The sequence below is a fragment of the Terrapene carolina genome, unplaced genomic scaffold (assembly GCF_002925995.2).
Source record: "Terrapene carolina triunguis isolate 2854851 unplaced genomic scaffold, T_m_triunguis-2.0 Scaffold130, whole genome shotgun sequence".
Taxonomy (NCBI): Eukaryota; Metazoa; Chordata; order Testudines; family Emydidae; genus Terrapene; species Terrapene triunguis.
Window position 1 is genome coordinate 16,118,760 of NW_020664481.1, and position 22,193 is coordinate 16,140,952.

The 22,193-nt window shown below is 41.4% G+C and overlaps 1 protein-coding gene across 2 annotated transcripts; it reads left to right on the plus strand.

Annotated features, from left to right (window-relative positions):
* Positions 1-1,743: 1,743 nt before the first annotated feature.
* LOC115271133 (ubiquitin-conjugating enzyme E2 variant 1) lies at positions 1,744-21,973 on the plus strand. 2 transcript variants are annotated; one of them, XM_024207240.1, is made up of 4 exons: positions 1,744-1,813; positions 15,662-15,810; positions 19,681-19,806; positions 20,188-21,973. In XM_024207240.1, the coding sequence occupies exons 1-4, from the start codon at positions 1,792-1,794 to the stop codon at positions 20,332-20,334; spliced, it is 444 nt and encodes a 147-aa protein (XP_024063008.1). In that variant the 5' UTR covers positions 1,744-1,791; the 3' UTR covers positions 20,335-21,973. The 2 variants fall into 2 exon arrangements, with proteins under 2 accessions (XP_024063008.1, XP_024063017.1); XM_024207249.1 differs by lacking the exon at positions 1,744-1,813 and adding an exon at positions 13,976-14,023.
* Positions 21,974-22,193: the final 220 nt, after the last annotated feature.

Here is a 22,193-nt window from a genome sequence, read left to right on the forward strand (position 1 = left end):
TTGTGCCCTTTGCAGCCCAGTGTACGTTAGAGCAGCCTTTAAGCTGCTCTGAACAAGGCAAGAATGACCATGAAGAAAGCAGCAACAGGACCACACCAGTGCAGAGTAATGCTTTAAGTCATGTTTAGAGGGACCTTCCTGACATTCACTCTAGGTGTTTTGCCCTTTCCCTAGAAACTGATCCTGAATGTGAATCATGAAACGCACGAGGAGCTGTGTATTTCCATAGATGTGTGGTGGCCCCTGCTGGAAAAGATGTGTATTGAAGAAGCCACGGGTCGGTGGGTGGATGGGTGTTACATTAAAGTTCAATTTTGCTGAAACTTTTCAGAACCATTCTCCTTGGGGTAGAGACCAAGCATGGACAATATCCGCCCATAAGGCACAATATTGCAGCAGTTATGAAAGTAAGGAAACAGGCATTATAATGGAAATTGTTTTGCAACATTGAATATAGTGTAACTAAAATACATGCTCCGATAGATACTGAATGGTTATTAGAGACAGTAACATTGTTCCCTCTATGTTCATCCTATAGATCAGCTTTAGCTCCTCCTCCAGAGGTGCTGTAACTTCTCCTTCTTTTGCCGTCTAAAGTCTCTACTACCGTACAGATGTGTGGCCTGCACATCTCTCATATTTGGCTTCCAGATACCAGCATTGTTCCCATAGGAAGTGCATCATGTATGTGCACATGGCTTATCTGACTAACCAAATCCTTTTATCGGTGCCACCTGTTTTCTACTCTATTATTTTGTTACTTCCTTCCGTGTCTGAAATTAGGTTGTAAGCACTTTCGGACAGGGAGCTTATGTTTTTAATCCCTCGTATAGGCACATGGGACACAGTGGAGGGGGGGGCTGCAAAATAATACATAACAAGAGTATTACCATCATTAACTCTCTTGATAGAGATACTGGCATTGTGATAACCTAGTGTCCCCTATAGATACAGGCTTTGTTCCTCTATGTGTGCTAGCTTCACTACCCTATAGACAGGGGTGCTGAAATAATTTTTATAGTGGGGGTGCTGATGACAGAAACCATGGAAACGGTGTATTTGGTGTTTGTTACTACTTCAAGCCCATGGTGCAGCAGCACCTCTAGTTCCAGCACCACTGCCTATAGACGCCACTATGGGTACTATTTTCATCCCAGGTATACTGCTGTGGTACTGTCATCTCCCCTATAGATTGTATGCCTCCAGGCTCCCCGGCTACCACTGAAACCTGTGACCGTGCAAGGCACTGAATTTAGCCGTATGCACTCTCTTACCACTTCAAAAGTTATTTCTCCTCCCTTGGTATCCTGCTGTTAATTGATTTATCCCATTACACTGACGTAACACTTGGTAAAGCAACCCACATCCTTTCATGTATTTATACCTGCTCCTGTATCTTGTACTTCATGCATCTGATGAAGTGGGTTTTAGCCCACGAAAGCTTATGCCCAAATAAATGTGTTAGTCTCTAAGGTGCCACAAGGACTCCTCGCTTTTTTTCGTACTAGTTACTGTTATTGCTCTCATCTCCTCTTCCAACGTCTATTGTTCTGAAACCCACATACGGCCCGCCCGCCCGCGGGTCTAATTTCCCACACAAGATATCTGTATCTAGAAATCTCTCTGTCTAGGTCCCCCTGGTCAGCCCCGCCCCGCCCCCAGGCCCTTTCTTACTGCGCCCGCCTGCACCGCGTCCCGTCAGCCAGCCCCCGACTCGCTTACCGCCGCACTTCCCGCGTTAAGGTGACGTGGGCGGCAGGGCCGGGCTAGTCGGAGCGACAGCGGCGCAAGATGGCGGCCACCACGGGCTCGGGTAAGCGGGGCTCGGGTAGCCGAGGCCGGGCCGGGGAGGAGGGACTCGCCGCCGCAGGAGGAGGGGGGGCAGCTTGTACCGGAGGCGGGGGGTGACCGGCTTCGGCCCAGTGGGCTCCGTGAGCGGGGGTTCGCCGGCGGGGCGTGTCTGGGGCTTGAGGGGCGGCGGCTGGGGGCGCTAGGCCGGGGGCCCCAGCGTCAGGGAGCTGCTGCTGGAGACCCCAGTCCTGGCGGGCGAGGTTCCGGGGGGAGGTATTTAAGGCGGAGCAGGCGCTTGTGGGGGTGTGGGGGTGCTAGGCTGGAGGAGGGGCTGCCTTGTGTGCCAGGCTGTGTGTCTGGGGAGGGCGTTCTGGGGGTGCTAGGCTGGAGGAGGGATGCCTTGTGTGCCAGGCTGTGTGTCTGGGGAGGGCATTCTGGGGGTGCTAGGCTGGAGGAGGGGCTGCCTTGTGTGCCAGGCTGAGGTGTGTCTGGGGGGGAAAGGCGTTTTGGGGGTGCTAGGCTAGAGGAGGGGTGCCTTGTGTACCAGGATGGGTGCCTTTTGGGGAGTAGAGTTCTGGGGGTACCAGGCTGTGGGATGTCAAGATGGTATGCCTGTGATAAAACCAGTCTGGAAGAGAATGGGGATGCCTTGTTCCAAGTTGTGAGGATGTTCTTGGCTGTTTCTCCTTGATCCTCAACATGACTCCTCTTTCTCAAGCATTCGATCCCACTCTTTTATCACTTCTGAGTATGATATTGTTCCCTGATTAACAGGGTTATTAGAGTAAACCTGAAGTTACTAAGGGCAGGTATACATTGGGAATTTATATCGGCATAGCTACGTTGGTCAGCGTGTAAAAAATCCATATCCCCAAGAGACCTAGCTATGCTGACCAAATCCCCTGTGTAGACAGTGCTAGGTTGACCAGAGAATTCTTCTGTCAGCCTAGCTACCACCTCTTGAGGAGGTGGATTACCTACACTCATGGGAGATCCTCTCCTGTTGGCGTAGGTAGTTTCTACACTGGGGACTTGTCTACACTTAAGATGCTACAGTGGCACAGCTGCGCCATGATAGTGCTTCAGTGTAGACACTACCTACACCGATGGGAGGGATTCTCACCTTTCCAAGAGACAGTAGCTATGTCAACAGAAGAATTCTTCCATCAATTTAGCACTGTCTATATGAGGACTTAAGTCGATTTAGCTATGCCACTCAGTGTTGTGGAGTTTTCCCACCCCGATTGAGCTAATGTTTTAGTGTAGATTAGGCCTGAAGCGCTACAGCAGCGCAGCCACAGTGGTTTAAGTATAAATATACTTTGAGACATGACAAATTACAGCACAGGATGGGGTGGGAGAAATGGAGGAAGGGAGATACACAACATCTTTTGGAAACAGATTCTATTGGCTGAATTGAACTGAACCCTGTGTATCTGGGTGTAGTAAGAACAACCATGAGTGAGACCAGATCTACACTAGGAAATTAGGTTGGTATAACTTCGTTGCTTAGGGGTTTAAAAAATCCACATGCTTGAGTGATGCAGCTAAACTGACATAACCCCCAGTGTAGACAGCTTCTCCCCTCAACATAGCTACCACTTCTCATGGAGGAGGAGTACCTATGTGGCATAGGTAGCACGTTCACTGAAGTGCTATATTGGTGCTGCTGCAGCATTTTAAGGTAGCTCAGCCCTTTGATTCACAGAAGCTGTATAAATTGACTTGGGGGAGAATGTTGAGTCAGCTGAAATCTCTGTGGGGAAACTCAAGAAGACATCTCTTTAACAGTTCATAAAGGAAAAGCTGTCTATATTGTCATTGGTTATGCCTACCAGAATAATGCATCTCTCCTAAGGTTGAGCCTTCGATCCCTTTGTCTGTTCTCACTTATCAGGTACTTATTTATCTCAATTCTGGGGTAAAAGTTTAAAATGAGGTTTCAGACACTGGCAACTGGATAACATAACAATGTGAGTTGGGTTCTGCTTTTTCTTTGTTGATGAAGCAATGACTTGCAGGTGCTACATATTTGAACACTTTTTTTTTTTCTGGCTAATGCTGTGTAGTGAGACCTGAAAACCCCCAAAATCATTTTGGTCACTTATTGGGCTAAAACTGGTATTGTCTAGATGAAATTAGATGTCTTTGTATTCACTTTTGCAGCACATAGCTCTTCACGGGGAGGGCTTGACCTAATGTCCTTTACAGGCCTAATATATTTCAAAGACTGAGGATTTTGTGGCTTTTAATTTTATTGTTAATCTAATTTGAAAGGCTAAACAAACTCTACCAGCATAATCTCTTATTGTAAATAAACCTCTTTACATCTGTAACTAAATGCCTTATGTTAAAACTGAAAGAATATTCAAAATCTAGTTACAGATTCTACGGGCATTGTCTACTTAATTTCTTCAAGTTGAATAATAAAGTCAGTTTCACTTTCAGGTTCTTGCCCCAGTGTTCGGGTTTCAAATGTTGCATGAGAATAGTTGTTTTAAAATCTCTGTTGAAATGTAAAATTACACATCCATCCATTAATCATCGGACATTCCTCTTTGAAGTAGCAAATGAACAAGTCTTAAGATCTTTCTCTTGGGGTAGCCTATTTCCAAAGACAGTTTAAAGTTTATAAGAACAATGGTTGTAGAGAATCAAGATTTAAAGGGGGAAAACCCTGGTGTTATAGCAACGCAATGGCTACTGCCATAAAGCTTGTATTTTATGGATCTGTATATAAAAGTTCTCATAATCCTGATATTATCTCTGTTCTGCCACAAATGTGCGGTATATTTCAGGAGACCATGTTGGAACACTCAGTATAAAACATGAAACTGTGATATGACCTCATCAAGCTCTCTCATGTCACTTCATTCTGGCAGCCATATTTTCCCAATAATCCTTTGCAGCTGCTGACTTTTCAATTTATGTTTGTCTGGAAGAATAAGGCAAGTGGCTTTCTTTTGAAGCCAGTGCAGATCCATAAATTCACTGTCTGTGTGGACATGAGGGGATGTGCATGAAGAGATGCAGTAGGAGCTATGCAACCAACATTTCATGGAGACAAAGTCTAAAACTTTTCTTGGTACCTGGCTTCCACATGACATGGCATTGCATTGTAGGCCAGACCTGAACAATCTTAACTAACCAGTAAAATGTTTTTTGATAATGGGTATGTTGCTTCTTCTGGATCACGTTCTATCTCCATGTAATTCTAAAACGGGTGGGCAAACTTTTTGGTCCGAGAGCCATATCTGGATATGTAAATTGTATGGCAGGTCATGAATGCTCACAAAATTGGGGTTGGGGTGTAGGAGGGGGTGAGGACTCTGGCTGGGGGTGCAGGCTCTGGGGTGGAGTCAGAAATGAGGAGTTCAGGGTGCGGGAGGGGGTTTCGGGTTGGGGCAGGAGCGGTGTGGGCTCTGGCTGGGGGTGCAGGCTCTGGGATGGGGCTGGGGATGAAGGGTTTGGGGTGCAAGAGGGTGCTCTGGGCTGGGACCGAGGGGTTTGGAGGGCAGGAGGGGGATCAGGGATGGGGCACGGGGGGGTGGCTTGGGGTGCAGGCCCCGGGCAGTACTTACCTCAAGCAGCTTCCGGAAGCAGCGGCATGTCCCCCTCCGGCTCCTACGCAGCCAGGCGGCTCTGCTGCGCGCTCCCCCATCCACAGGTGCTGTCCCTGCAGCTCCCAATTGTCGTGATTCCCGGCCAATGTGAGCTGCAGGGGCGGCGCTTGGGGCGGGGACAGCATACGGAGCGGAGCCCCCTGGCTGCCCCGACACTCAAGAGCCGGAGGGGGGGCATGCTGCTGCTTCTGGGAGCCATGTGGAGCAGCCCCGGACCCTGCTCCCTGGCTGGAGTGCAGGAGCGGGGCAAGCCCCAGACTCCGCTCCCCAGCAGGAGCTTGAGGACCAGATTAAAATGGCTGGTGGGCCGGATGGGGCCAGGGGGCCGTAGTTTGCTCACCCCTGTTCTAAAAGCTCTGCTTTATTGGCTCTTGTAGTATTGAGGTAATATATGGCTGGGGGGGAGGGGAAATGGTGCAGGAACTTTGCATGTCAGTGAAGAGCATGTGCTAACGGTCATGTTCAAGTTTAAATTGCTGCTGGTAGGATGTTGTGTACCTTAACTACTTTTGGCAAAAACTCTTAAAATTGGTATGTAACCTTTTTAACATGGTATGGGAATCCTGAGACTTTGCCCTAACCTCTAATTGTGGAACCTTAGAATATAGGCCAACAACTTAATTTAAATCTAACTTTGGGCTTTGTTCAGTTGGTAAATGAAGCAACTGTTTGTTGCTGGTAATAGATCCTGCCACGTGACCAACAATGCAGTTTTTAGACTCACTTTCAGTAATGTTACAGTGATACTGTTGGTAATGTACACAGTTGATACCGGAAGCTTCATAAGTGTAGTCTTAAGGGTACAACAAGGACCTGGGAAATGAGTCTCTTGGGGTTTTCTGTTTGTTTGTTTTTCCTTTTGATTTACCATGGGGCTTTTTGGCAAGCAACTTATTAAAATCTACTTTACTAATAAGATATAATACTTGTTTCACAAAATCCTTTTGGGGTATGCATGTTTATTTGTAAAGCACTTGGATATCTTTGAATGATATCTGTAGCATATAGTGTTTCAGTAAAAGAACTTAAGTGGCTGGGCTCCTCCTCTTTAACAAAAATACCCAATTTCTCATCTAAAGACAGCACTGTTCCAGAGGATTGGATGGTAGCAGTTGTACCTATATTTAAAAAAGACTCCAGGGATGATTGAGAGAATTACAGACCAGTGAGCCTTACATCTACATCTAAGAAATAGGTTGAAACAATAATTAAAAATTAAATAATAATGTTTCTGAAATATCTTGATATGATACGGTCTAACCAGTATGGTTTCTGCAAAGGAAGACACTCTTTTATATCTCAGAATTTTTTAAATGTGTGAATAAAGAATAACTGGTTGAACTTCTTATTTTTAGACTTGCAAAAGGCCCCTGACAAGGTCCCTCATAAGACACTACAGAAAAATCTAAGGAGTCATGAGGAGAACAGCAAAGTGTTATAATGGATCAAAAACTAGCTATTACACAGAAAACACTGGGATTATATGGTCAACTTTCATCATAGCAAAAATTTAACAGCAAGGTACCTCAAGGTTCTATCTTAGGTCCAGTGTCATGTAGTAAACATATTAATGAAATGAGAAAGGTAACAATCTGCAGATAATAGAGAGTTACTTAGTCTAGTCAAGAACAGAGAGGACTGTGCAGCACTTCAGAGGGAGCTAACCAGACTAGGTGAATGGGCACCAAGAGTGCATATGAAGTTCAGCATTGCTAAATACAAAATAATACACAGTGGAGGGGAAAAAATAAACTACTCCCACACCTTACAAAGTTCTGATTTTCCCGAGTTACTACAGTTCGGGATTCTAGGCTTGGTTGCAGATGAGTTAAGGTAGTTAAGATCTCTGCCTAATATGCATCTATAGTTAAAATCAAAGTGTTAGGATGCATAAAGAATAGGCTGGAGAATAATATCGAAAATACTATGCCATCATATAAATCAATAGTGTGGCCTCATCTGGAGTACTGTGTGATATTCCTATCTCAAAAAAGCATTTTGCAGAGTTAGTGAAGGATGACAAGTGATATAGGGTGTGGAAAAATTCATATGAAGAGATTGAAAAGAAAGGAGATGAATAAGGGGGGACACAATAAATGTACATAAAAAAGGGGTGTGGAGAAGGTAGATTGGTAGCTTCTGTTCTTCCTGTCTCGTAACACAGGAACTAAGGTCCATTCAATTAAATCCAAAGATGGCAAATTCAAAATTGGTAAGAGAGTGGGTTTTTTGTGCAATGCATAACTGGCCTGTGGAATTCATTGACGCTGGATGTTGCTGATGCCAAGAAGTTAGTAAGATTCAAAAAGGGATTAGACATGTATATGGATAACAAGAATAACCAGAATTATTATAGTTAATGCTAAGTGACTTTGAGCTTCATGGTTTAAGCCAATCTCTAACTACTAGAAAGCAAGATGAGATCTAGCATGGACAGCAAATTATCCCTCATCTGCCTACAGTAGGTTTTTTTACAACTTCTTCAGAAGCATTTGGTGTTGGTTACTGATCTAGATGGACCTTGGGCTGATCCAGTATGGCAGTTCCTGTGTGCTGATAAGAAACCTGATATTAAACTGACACAGGATTTTAGCTAAAAATAAAGTTTTGTATCATATTTGCTCTAATCTGCTGGCGTGAACTTCCTGCTGTTTTAAATTAATCTTAATATCCAGATAACACATTTTATTTTATAATTGAGTACAAAAGGATCAGCTATTTAGAAGCTTTTTTTAATCAAAGGGATTAATTTCAGAAATTCTAGCAGTACTAAAGGAAATTTTTTTTTTTTTTTTGAAGGTGGAAGTTTGAGAGAGAATGTTGAACTCAACATCACCAATATTCTTGTCGCATATAAAAACAAATACTTTTGTCTCATAAGAGTTGGTGTAAATATTTTCCCCACAATATTAGTTTTGAATGACTTCCTTAGTAAAATAAATTGTAGCTGATGTAGCTGTTATGGCTTGTTTCACAGCTTAAACTAAGAAACAATGTTGACGTTGCAACTGTCTAATTTGTACTACAAAGTTTTCTTTAGTTTGAGACCTCTTTAATGGAAATGCAAGTCTCTGTAAGCCATTTTAGGGCTTGTGTACACTACAGGTTATTACGATATAACTTATGTCGCTCAGGGGTGTCAGTAAGCCATCCCCCTGAATGACGTAAGCTACACCATCAAGCGCTGGTGTAGACAGCACTATGTCAGCGGGCTAGTGCCTCTCGGGGAGGTGCTTTTATTATGCCACCAGGAAAGCTGTCTTCCGTTGGCAGAGCGCATCTTCACCAGACACGCTACAGTGGCGAGCTACACCGCTGTAGCGCTTCTAGTGTGGACTAGCCATTAGTCTAATTTACAAGGAATGCACCTTAGTATAAAAGTATGCAACTAGCACTTTATCTTATTCAGAAGTATTTCATAGGGTTTGGGGGCTGGTTAAATATCTCAGTACAAGTCCGTTTCTGTTGTCTTGTTTGAGTACAATGACATGTAAGGGCACATATGAACTTTAAATTTCCTGGCTTCTTACAGTTTGTGTCATAAGCAAAAGCCTTTAATTAAATGCTAAATATTGCATCACTTCAGAAGTATTCTGAGGACAAACTTCTGCATCTAAAAGAGTATTTAATTGTGTGATTGTTGGAAAACCTAGCATTTAAAAATAGTTCCAAAGAAGAACTGCAAAAGAATACTTGGAGCAGATATAATTAAGGCTGTAATATCAAACATAACATGGAAAGTATTTTAAAACATTTTTTTGCTAGCTGTTTTGTGTATTTAGGTACAAAAGATAAGTTATGGTTGAAAGATGTGATTTCACTTGAGCTAGTTAAATCTGGAGTAATTACTGATGTCAAAGTTAAAATTGGTATGAGAGATCAGAATCTGATATGTTTCCTCTTTAAATTAGTTATGTAAAATTATCCTTGACAGAACAAGGACTTCTTTTTGTTAGAGTTCCTGATTACTGAAATGTATTAGCCATAAATTCTTGTGCTTTATCCCTTACAGTTGAGATAAATCCATATCTTATTTTAAAGAATCCTTATTGCGGTTGCAGGAACAAACCATCCCAATGTGTAGAAAGAATAGTAAATATGGCAGGCGACCAGCTTGGCTAAACAGTGAAATCCTTGCTGATCTTAAACGCAAAAAAGAAGCTGACAAGAAGTGGAAGATTGGACAAATGACCAGGGAGGAGTATAAAACTATTGCTCAGGCATGCAGGAATGAAATCAGGAAGGCCAAATCACACTTGGAGTTGCAGCTAGCAAGGGATGTTAAGAGTAACAAGAAGGGTTTCTTCAGGTATGTTAGCAACAAGAAGAAAGTCAAGGAAAGTGTGGGCCCCTTACTGAATGAGGGAGGCAACCTAGTGACCGAGGATGTGGAAAAAGCTAATGTACTCAATGCTTTTTTTGCCTCTGTCTTCACGAACAAGGTCAGCTCCCAGACTGCTGCACTAGGCAGCACAATATGGGGAGAAGGTGACCAGCCCTATGTGGAGAAAGAAGTGGTTCGGGACTATTTAGAAAAACTGGACGTGCACAAGTCCATGGGGCCGGATGTGCTGCATCCGAGGGTGCTAAAGGAGTTGGCGGATGAGATTGCAGAGCCATTAGCCATTATTTTTGAAAACTCATGGCGATCGGGGGAGGTCCCGGATGACTGGAAAAAGGCTAATGTAGTGCCCATCTTTAAAAAAGGGAAGGAGGAGGATCCGGGGAACTACAGGCCAGTCAGCCTCACCTCAGTCCCTGGAAAAATCATGGAACAGGTCCTCAAGGAATCAATTATGAAACACTTAGAGGAGAGGAAAGTGATCAGGAACAGTCAGCATGGATTCACCAAGGGGAAGTCGTGCCTGACTAACCTAATTGCCTTCTATGATGAGATAACTGGCTCTGTGGATGAGGGGAAAGCAGTGGATGTGTTATTCCTTGACATTAGCAAAGCTTTTGATACAGTCTCCCACAGTATTCTTGCCGCCCAGTTAAAGAAGTATGGGCTGGATTAATGGACTGTAAGGTGGATAGAAAGCTGGCTAGATCGTCGGGCTCAACGGGTAGTGATCAATGGCTCCATGTCTAGTTGGCAGCCGGTTTCAAGCGGAGTGCCCCAAGGGTCGGTCCTGGGGCCGGTTTTGTTTAATATCTTTATTAATGATCTGGAGGATGGTGTGGACTGCACTCTCAGCAAGTTTGCAGATGACACTAAACTAGGAGGCGTGGTAGATACACTAGAGGGTAGGGATCGGATACAGAGGGACCTAGACAAATTAGAGGATTGGGCCAAAAAAAACCTGATGAGGTTCAACAAGGATAAGTGCAGAGTCCTGCACTTAGGACGGAAGAATCCCATGCACTGCTACAGACTAGGGACCGAATGGCTAGGTAGCAGTTCTGCAGAAAAGGACCTAGGGGTCACAGTGGATGAGAAGCTGGATGAGAGTCAACAGTATGCTCTTGTTGCCAAGAAGGCTAACGGCATTTTGGGCTGTATAAGTAGGGGCATTGCCAGCAGATCGAGGAATGTGATCGTTCCCCTTTATTCGACATTGGTGAGGCCTCATCTGGAATACTGTGTCCAGTTTTGGGCCCCACACTACAAGAAGGATGTGGAAAAATTGGAAAGAGTCCAGCGGAGGGCAACAAAAATGATTAGGGGTCTGGAGCACATGACTTATGAGGAGAGGCTGGGGGAACTGGGATTGTTTAGTCTCCAGAAGAGAAGAATGAGGGGGGATTTGATAGCAGCCTTCAACTACCTGAAGGGGGGTTCCAAAGAGGATGGAGCTCGGCTGTTCTCAGTGGTGGCAGATGACAGAACAAGGAGCAATGGTCTCAAGTTACAGTGGGGGAGGTCCAGGTTGGATATTAGGAAACACTATTTCACTAGGAGGGTGGTGAAGCACTGGAATGCGTTACCTAGGGAGGTGGTGGAGTCTCCTTCCTTGGAGGTTTTTAAGGCCCGGCTTGACAAAGCCCTGGCTGGGATGATTTAGTTGGGAATTGGTCCTGCTTTGAGCAGGGGGTTGGACTAGATGACCTCTTGAGGTCCCTTCCAACCCTGATATTCTATGATTCTATGATATGTGCCCAAAGATAAATGCTTGTATCTTAACACCTCTGTAGAAAGAAAAGCTGCAGATGTAATCTTTCATTGTCATGCCAATGTAACGCTTACTCTTTACTCTGAAGGTTTGATTCTGTGCATGTTGAAATCGATGGTAAAACTCCTTTTGACTTTCATGGTGCAGCATCTGTCCGTCAAAGTATTTTGACCATTTCATTGTATCAGAACCTACTAGCGCTGCTAAAGTACTTTGGTGCTTCCAAAATGGACCCAGTTTTTGAAAAGTCTTTACCTCTGTAAAACATACTGTGCGCTTCAGTTTGGTTGTACAAGTTCTGAATCTGGTATCATTTAAATTATATAACTGAAATTTCTTAAGTTGGAAAAGCTCAGAAAAGCAGAGTAATGGACTTTACTTTTTTTGCTTCATCAAATATACATTTGTTTATGTGTGACTTATTTGAACTACTTTAAGTGTTTTTAATTAAACTAAAAACACTTAAGTATCAAGGCTTTCTGTGCTCTAACTTTTAATACTGTATCTCAGACTGACAAGATGCAAGAGGTCTAACTAAGAGTTACCATATGCCCTGTTAATTTTTTTGTACTTAAGTGGTTTGATAGGAGTTGAACTTTGGAATGTTTTTTAATGCCTTTTGTCAAACTAGGACTTTCATATATCTGCCTGGAAGCATATTTTTCTTAATACAAAAATTATCTTAGATTCTGACTGATAAAGGAAAACCGGTCAATCTTCTGCATCCTTAATTTATCCTGTTGTGCCTGGGTCTGGCAGGTCATTGTTGGAAAGCAACTTAAAATCTGAGATGACTGGATAGATAATTACTTACCAAGAATCAGTTTTAGGCTGCTGCTGCTGCTTGGTGGAATTCTAAGGAGCAAAGGCTCATGAAGAGGGCGCTGTATCACTTAGAACTTGGAATGCTTTCTTCATAACCATAAGGCTAGCAACTCTTCTTTAGGAACTTGAGATCTATAGAAATACGGCTTCTCCACTTATGGCTGGCAAGTGGATTTTTTTTCCAATCCCCACTGTAAAACTAAATGTCCTTCATGGGGTTTGTCAGAGCTAGTAAACAAAAGTCTAAGATTGAGGCCAGGTGTGTACAAATTTACTCAAGACTTAAAATTTATATCCAATTTATAAACCCGTGAAACTGGAGATATAACATTCAGTGCTGCTATAGTTAAGTCTCTAGCAGGTTCACTGCGGTAATCTTTCTACTTTTGCTCTTAAGTTTATAATATAATATATTTCTCTTTGGAATATTTCCATGAGGTCTGCAGGCAGTAAACTAAGATGATGTAGATTTTTCTCCTACCTTTTGTGTCATAATTTAAATGAAATTTGAAGCTGCTGCTCAGAGTATTCTGGGTTCATAAAGAATTGGCTAAATTAAAATTTATAATCTGAAGCCTGTTTTGATGATGTAGTTATTCAAACTTGGACTAAACTACTTATTTCGTCTGTATTCTGTTTTTGTATTGAAGGGCTCTTAAAGCAAACAGGTTTGTTTTGTTGTTGTGTTGTCAGTCTCCATAACTACACTTAATAAAAAAATTATGCCAGTATTTGTCATATGTGGAAAATGTAGTTGACTCACTCTTGAGTCAGCTGGTGTAGGAATACTCTTCTGTCATAGAACTTGCCCCGGGTTTAGCTTGCAAAAGTAACTTGGTAAATACTGAATATGCACAGAACAGATAAGAACATATTTTAGGATGTATGATTGGATAACAGTTTTCTCTTCTTCCTACTCTTTCCTCATCCCCTCATTAAATTCACAAATTGATCTTCATCAATTTGTATGGTTTTTTTTTTTAACTTCATTCAAGTACCAGGTTAGGACCAAACTTCCACAGATGCTGTATGCTTTAGCATGCAGGCAGAAGATACCCTAGTACAGCCTGTACAAGGGCAAGACACTGATTTCTCCCCCCCCCCCCCCAAACAGGGGTTTTCCAGTTTTTTTATATAGTGTGAAATCAACATTTTGATAGTGCCTCATGGACCCACCACTTTGCAGTTGTGACACTTGCAATTAAAAAAATTCTGTAGCAGTAATCCTAAGTGTTTATTTTGAGCCTTGTGATACAGCAGTTAGGAACAAGGAAGCCCTATGACCAGCCAGCTCTCTGTGGACCACCAGTGATCCACAGACTCGTTTAATTGCTACTCTACAATCTTTTATTTCTAGGACCCTTGCTATTCATTGCTCTGACTCATTCTGAATCAGAGTATTTGGAAGGGCCCTAAATCAATGTTGCTGTCTGTTCCCATGAGAACTTATATTAATATTATGCACGCCTTCCCCCACACCTGATTAAGGTTTCAAAATCAAGAACACTCAGGTTAGGAAATGACGGAGTTAATGTTGCTGTTTGAACTTTAGTTTGACTTTCCTGTGCATTTACATTATGCTAGTCTTTAATCAAATGATCACATACTGCTTTCTTCCCACAGGATTCCTGCCTTATTCAGTGCACAGACTTGATGGTGCTCACTGACTGGGTAGCTATTCAATATTTCCTTTTATCCTTGTCAGTATGTGGCTCCATGCCTTACCACAAACCATCCAAACCTTGCACTGAATACAGAACTAACTTCATCTTGGGCTCTTCTGTGGTGTCTACATATCTTAATGAATTATTTTCATAGCACCCAATGAGATGAGGTGGTGGTATTATCCCTGCTTTACAGATGGCAAGTTGAGGTGGAATGATATTAAGGCCAAATTTGTCAAGTGTCATAGTTTTAGATGCCCAATATGAGACCACTGATTTTTTTTTTTTTTTTTTTTTTTTTGTGTCCAGGTTACTTGGCATTCTTATGTCAGTTCAAGGGTTTGGATTTTTTTTAATGTATATTGTAGTGTTTGAGGATTAGGACGTTGATTCCACAACAAAATCAGAATTGGCATTCAGTCCCTTTTAGGTTTTTAAGACACTTGAGAGAGACTTTAAAGACACTAAAGTTGTCCTACTCTAAGCACTCTCATATGCAATGTGACAACCCTTCTAGGTTCTCAAGCAGTCAAAGGAGAGATTTTCAAGACTCTTGCTTTGCCGCTTTCCTCGTGTCATGTTTCTTGAGCACTAGATGAGCTTATTCATCACTGAGAACATTTTAGTCCCATAAACAGAATGTCGGTCTGTTTCTTCTATGCTAACCAACAGGTGAGGCTGGAGAAGGGGACTAGGCATTCTCTTCAGTCATGTTGCATGTTATGCAACTATTCAATAGTTAACCTTTTGGTGTTTCTGTAAACAAAAATTTCTTTAGAAGGTCAAGTGGAAAATAACTCCATTAGCATTCTCTGTCCTATCAATGCATCTTTGTTTCTCTTAGGACTGTTCTTAAGCATGTACTGTGAGCAAATAAAAGAATATGACACAGAATAGGATTTATTCAGGATTCTTAATGGCTGTGGCTTGGTTTTAAAGGGAAAGTCACTTAGCCTCTCTGTGTCTTAGTTCCCCACCTGTGAAATGGTACTGATAATTCTTCCCTACCTCACAGGGGTGTTGTGGCCTAAGTTTGTTAAAGATGGTGAGGTGCTCAGATATTACAATATTGGAGGGCCCATATAAGTACTTCAGCTAGATCTTGCACTGATGAAGTCCACTACAATTAATTTCAAATTAACTTGTTTATGTTACAAAACAGATTGATTTGCTACTTTTAAAAAGCTCTGGAAAGATTCATAGATGTCTAGGCTCTTACAAAATGTTGTAGCTTCTACCTTTTATCTTCTAAATGAAATGGACATAAAGTAGGAAGATAGACTGTAAGGAAGCAGGAAGTAAATATACTGCTTACATCTCTGAATACACAGAGGTCCTCTTCCTCCTCTGGCTGTATGCACTAATGCAGAGCCTAGCTGCCTTGGCTCAATAGCATGATTTTTTTTTTTTTTTTTTTTTTTTTGGTAAATGCAAAAGACTCCTTGTTTCCACTTATTTTTATATTTAACGTCTGATCTTGTATCTTCCTCCCACCATGAAAATACTGCCACTCAGAAATATTGCTGTTTCTCAAGGTTTTGGTCTAAATGTTTTGACATAGGATTATCAAAAGTAGCAGTCCAATTATCCAGTCTTATATCACTGCCAGATACTCTCAGTTCAAAGTTTTTCTGATTCTTTTTAGGAGTAAAAGTTCCTCGTAATTTTCGACTGTTGGAAGAACTTGAAGAAGGTCAGAAAGGAGTAGGAGATGGTACAGTTAGCTGGGGTCTTGAAGATGATGAAGATATGACACTTACAAGATGGACAGGAATGATTATTGGGCCTCCAAGAGTAAGCATCAACTTTCAGATATAAATGCCAGCGTCACTCAACATTCTGCTTTCCTCTCCTTTTTTTTTTTTTTTCCCCCCCCCTCCCCTGCAGACATTCTCATGCCTGTATCTGAGTGGGTACGTGTATGCAACCAGATTCACTTGGCATATAAATTGGGGTTGATATGCCAGTATATCTTTCTGCTTATGACTTTAAACAATGCTAATACCTGTTAATTGATTAGCTCTGCTACACAAGTGACGTTCACATTTACAGATTAATTTACACAGTAATTTTCTAGTGTCCTGTAGCCCTGAATTACAGCAAAGTCTCAAAGCTTGTAAGAGTTAAATATGGAGCTAATACTGGTAATATCTCACTAGCCAGTCCTTATCTATTAACATATTCTGCCTTAGTTAGTTTTGGTCATCGCTTTAGGGAGTTTCTTGAGATTTGGGGGGGGTTGGTATTTCTGTTGCAGCAAAACTGGCTTGCTCCTTTAAAGTTTCAGCTAACTCAGAAAACTCTTATTAGAATTTGAGGTTCTAGCCATAAACTAAATTGTGCTTTTGACTTTCTTATCACCTGTCTCCCAGTCTGTGTATTTAATATGCCTCAGAGTGGCTTTTTATAATGCTACTATGCTCTTTACAGTAATACTGCAGCTGGAGAGTATCTGTCCTCCTGTTTAGAGAGGTTAGTAAAAAGGACATCTTGATGATAGCGGTACAGCTATGTTATCGCTATGTGTGAGACAAATAATTAGGCTTAGTGTTTCCGTATCATTTGATATTTTCAAAGTACCTTACGTACTAACCTCGTGGTCTTGCAGTCTGAAACCTACAGTGGTGACAAGCGTAGTATCTCATAGCTAGTCTAAAACATGGCTGGTATGATGGTTCTTCAGAGCTATGGTCCATGTGACTACGCTCTGCCAGTAGTGGACAAATTGGACTAATTTATTTAGGAACTTTGTTGATGTCTCTACAGTGGGGTGAGCCCCTCTAGGCCCTACCATCTATGGAGTGTTCCAATAGGTGACTCCTTATCAGTTAGTGATTGGCTTCTGCTGTGTCTCATGAGGCTTTATCCCTACTTTTTAACAATATAGAAGGATAATGTAACTATATGTTCTCATCCATATGTCAAATCCTTTTTTTAATCCTATTAAACTCTTGGCCTCTACTTTGCAGTAGTAAATTCCACATGTCACTTATGCATTGTGTGTATCTTAAAACAAAAACACACACAGAAACCTTCCTCATCGCTCTTAAATTGACTTGCGGCCTTCCAGTTTCACTGACTATCCCATTGCTCTTTTACTATGGAAGAATAAATGTGAGTGACTATTACCTTCACCATACCATTGCATTATGATGTGTATATCATGTCTGGTCTCTGTCTCCTCTCTAAGTAATCCCAGTCTTTTCAACCCATCATTATATGGAAGCCTTTAGATGCTGTCATTGCCTATATCTGCACCTGTCTATTTGTAGCCACTTCTGAGATAGGGTGACTGAACTTAGTACTCCAGCTGAGGCTTTACCATTCAATTAGAGACAAATCAACTTAGTGTAGACTTTGTTTTGACACTTCAGGTGTTCTGAGAGAAGCTCTTCCATGAAGATTTGGGGATAAATGGTGTGCCAACCTCAATTTTGGCTGTAAATATTTTTATTGACTATAGACACTTATATGATCCCGTCTTTTAGTACTTGTCATTCAACAGTCTTGTATTAAACAAATATTTAAAAAGAGACTGAAATCTGCACACACTTGTGTGCTTTTACCATAGAAGTGTTGTCATGGGAGCAAAGTACAGCGAAGTGATTCTAATGTCAGAATTGTGTAGGATAATCCAATCTGTCTGGAGGTGACGACTTTTTGCCTCAGTTCACAACTATCTTCTGTTTTTCACCTTTCCTGTCTGACACCTTTTAAAAAGATCTCTCCTACCAAAGTCATTAGAAAATCCTGCTCTGCATAACTGACCACTGGATGGCACTGTTGCATAGAAAGACAGCTGCAAATGCATTTGTGTGTGTGTGTGTGTGTGTGTGTGTGTGTGTGTGTGTGTACCTGTCTATGAATTACAGTGACTCTTACTTGAGTTTCAAACTGGCAGGTTCTAGTTTACTAGTAACAGATATGTATATGCATCTGTCTTTACTCTAAATCTTGTAATAGATCATATCCCAGTGCTTGCTGGCCACTTTCTCAATCTGTCTGTAGTCAAATTGTGCCATAATTGTGAAGAGATTGCACTTAAGCATGTGTTTACATTGAGGAGAGCTCTCTCAATGTAAAATCCTAGCGGAGACAAGGCATACATATTTTTTACCTCCAATGTACCTACACAAGAATGACCATACTGGGTCAGACCAATGGTCCATCTAGCCCATTATCCTGTCTTCCATCAGTGGCCAATACCAGATTATTCAAAGGGAATGAACAGGACAATCATGAAGTGATCCATACCCTGTTGTCCAGTCCCAGCATCTGGCAGTCAGAGACTTAGGGACACCCTAAACATGGGATTGCATCCCTTACCATCTTGGCTAATGGCTATTGATGGACCTGTCCTCCATGAACTTATCTAATTCTTTTTTGAATCCATTTGTAGTTTTGGCCTTCACAACATCCCCTGACTGTGTATTGTGTGAAGTAGTTCTTCCTTTTGTTTGTACATCAAGGTTATTCCCCAGGTGGGGGGCATACAGTTGATTTCAGTTAGCCTGTGTTAAAGTAAAAACTGCCTGTGGCTTATCTCCACTAGGATTTTACATAGAGAGCCCTCTGTGTAAAAACACACAGCATTATGTTTCTGAGTGCCCGTATGCTTGCATGACGACAGAACTTGTAGTTTTTGAGCAATTCCCGTCTTTTGGCATTCAGAGTCATGTTGACTCCGCAGGAATCTGTGCTCAGATTTCCCAGTCCGGAGACTTTCTGCTCTATCCAGGCCTCCCCCCTTTGTGGCCTTCTGTCATGCTCCCTTCATTGTTGCCTGTTGCAGCTGGAATCCCTCCCTGACCCAGGCTACCATGTGGACACTTAAAACTCCTGTAGTTTCTAGTTATCTTCCCCCCACCACCACTCCATTAGTTGTCCTAATTCCTTGCCCCACTGTCTTAAATCGTCTTTAAAATTTGCAAAACAACAAGATATGTTCTTCAGTCCCTGTACATTTTATGTCCTTCTTTCCATATGTTTAGCTAGATTGTAAGTTCCTCAGGGTAGGGACTGTCTTGTATGTCTGTAAGGCACCTAGCACAGTGTAATTGCTATGAAAAATAATAATCCTTTGATTCCTTGTCTGGGGATGGGGAGTGACCTAGGAATGTATTGTGATTCGGAGCATTCTCCTTATCTCCCCACAACTCTCACTTGGGTGAGTTATGAATATGGTGCAAAAATCGAGATCTAGCTGTAGTATTTACAATTAAATGTTTCTGATAAAATTTAAAAAATTACAGGCTTTTTGGGGTAAATTGGGTTTAAATAGCTGCATAATATAAAGCATTGTTTTAATTTCCGAGGTAGCCTAGCCCATTGAACCTACAATTCAAAACTGCATATGCCTTTGAATTGCCTGATATGAAACTGAAGTCTAATACTGGGTTACTTTACTCTAAATTAATCCCCAAGCAGGGATGTCAGTTGTATTCCATAATCTGATAAATAGATGACAGTTTAAGTATTGGTGTGCAGTATGGCAAGCTTTGTCTATGTTGGGCACTAAGTGACTTTTTCTGGCAATTTTCAGAGTGTAGCTTAGCAAATGTGGAAAAATCCGCCATGTGTGTCACACTCAAACTTTGTGTCCCTGATGACTATTGTAATTAAGTGATTCTAATACTGCCTGACACAGATGTTCCTCTCTTCCAGACAATTTATGAAAACAGAATATACAGCCTTAAAATAGAATGTGGGCCTAAATATCCAGAAGCACCTCCATTTGTAAGATTTGTAACAAAAATTAATATGAATGGAGTAAATAGTTCTAATGGAGTGGTAAGTTGTTTTTTTTTCTGTTTATGTTAACATGGTTTAAACATTGAGCGTTAATTTGAACCTACATCTTTACTCAGATGTTTAACAAAATACTTTGCTTTCTTTTTGAGTAGTGGAAGAGGGGAGGTGTAAGGTAATTGTCATCAAATATGTTTCAGTACTTGAAAGATATTGCTAACAACTCCTCTCTTTTGCCTTAGCAGCACTCAGGTTGTTACACAGCATAAGCATTTATTAAGCTTGAAAGGAAACTAAACCTATGTTAAGGTTTTTTCAAACTTGCTGGCAGTAACTTGATTAAAAACCACCGTATCTGATAGGCAGCTATATTTTTTGGACTCCGAGGACTGACAGGAGTGGTGTTTTTTTGTCTATTTTTAGGTGGATCCCAGAGCCATATCAGTCCTAGCAAAATGGCAGAATTCTTATAGTATCAAAGTTGTTCTGCAAGAGCTTCGGCGTCTAATGATGTCTAAAGAAAATATGAAACTTCCTCAGCCACCTGAAGGACAATGTTACAGCAATTAATTTAAAAAACAAACAAACAAATCCTGCCCCTTTATTCAATTTAAGCTGTCTTCATTTTCCACAGTAGTAAATTTTCTAGATGCATCTTGTAGACCTCAAAGTACTGGAAAGGAAGTTCCCATTCAAAGGAAGTTTATCTTGAGATACTGTAAATGATACTAATTTTTCATTTGAAATATAAGTTGTGCTATAACAAATAATCCTGTCATGTGTAACCACTGTCCACATAGTTGAACTTCTGGTATCAAGAAAAGTCTATTTAAATTTATTACTGTCAAGACCAGTGTGGCACATTTAATTCAACTGTGAAAACATATATCTCACAATCACCTTGCTGTGTGTTTGGCCTGGGTTGTTGGGTTTTTTTTCTTTCTCTGTCTTTTGCAATAGAGTTGAAGCTCAGGGCTATTTATTAGAATAGACACAAAGGTTTTAGCTTCCAGGACTATGCTGGGCTTTGTGGACTACTAATGGGGATGTGTGCTAACCTCAATCATCCCTCCCTTTGTGCTATCTCTAGTAAAGGCTGAATGTGACTGTGGTTGGTTTTTATTTTTTAAGTCCTAGTAATCTAGGGCAGGCTTTTCTTCTTCCCTTTGGCCAAGGCACAGATTGTATTTCTCCTCCTGCCCCCCTCCCTTTTCCCCCAATAACATGGGCCTTGGGTGAGGGATTCAGGGTTTTTTCAATCTTTCCTCTCCCCCATCTTCCTAGAGAGGGTGCTGCTTTATTTTTGCCCCGTTTGTGACTCTTCTCCTTACCCCTGGCCAGTGGCCAGCAGGGGAAAGTGTTTGGGCAATCACCTGACCTGTCCCCTCATGCTTGTCATTTTGTTTTTGCAATGAATTTAGTCTTCACCAGCCTGGGAAACAAGAGTATCTATTCTGCTCGCAAACTTGGATCTCCCTTGCCCCCATGGCACTGCTGCCACACCGCCAAGCTGGCCATGGCTGATGTTATTAGATAGGCTTTTGACATGGTGAAAAGAGCGGTAATTTACCAGGATTGCTTGGATTTGCTAGCTGCCAAACTTTAATGGGGAAACTCTGCATGTAGAAATTCTAAACACACACTCCAATTCAACCAGTCAAATTTTGGTGCTTCAGAATTGACCTGAGGATGTTAACTAATAAACAGTGCACTTACTTTTGACCCTTTTTAAAGACCTGACAATTAGAGACAAATCAACTTAGTGTAGACTTTGTTTTGACACTTCAGGTGTTGTGAGAGAAACTCTTCCATGAAGATTTGGGGATAAATGGTGTGCACAGCAGATTAGAGAGAGACCTTACTGGCAATGCTTCCTGGCAAATCACTGCCTTTTCTGACTTACTGTTTTGGACCACAAACTGCTGATATGTGGATGCAAGCTTAAATACAAACAACCTAGTGTGTCCTAAGTTTTATGACAAATTCAGTGTTTGTGTAAAAACCACACTTTAAAGCAGTGGCTATCAAGTCAATGAACAATTGATGTTTCCATTAACTCTTTTGAGGAAAATATTAGTTGTAAGGATTTAACATCCTCTGTAATTAAAGTTTAACATAACAGTATTCCATAAGCAGCCTTTTTATTGTATCAGACCATTGCCTGACTTTAATATAATAAAAAGTGTGCATTAATATGACAAAGCTTTAATTGTATTTATGTTTAGAATTTTGTTCACTTAGGGAAATCTTGAAATGTTTTGGAGTATCTTGTTACAGATCATAATATGGTGGTCTGATTTAATAGTAAAATGTGAAAATTTTTGCGTATAACTTAATGTTGTGTGGTGAAAGAAACAACTGTCCTGATTTGGGTGTGCTGCTGCCTCCTTGAGAGTACTTTGTAAAGGAGGATTTTACATGAGTCGCAT

Excerpts from the sequence above, each read along its gene's own strand:
- LOC115271133 (XM_024207240.1), top strand. The coding sequence starts at position 1,792 with ATGGCGGCCACCACGGGCTCGG. Across the intron at positions 15,811-19,680 it reads TGATTATTGGGCCTCCAAGA|ACAATTTATGAAAACAGAAT; the intron begins GTAAGCATCAAC and ends CCTCTCTTCCAG. Across the intron at positions 19,807-20,187 it reads TAAATAGTTCTAATGGAGTG|GTGGATCCCAGAGCCATATC; the intron begins GTAAGTTGTTTT and ends GTCTATTTTTAG.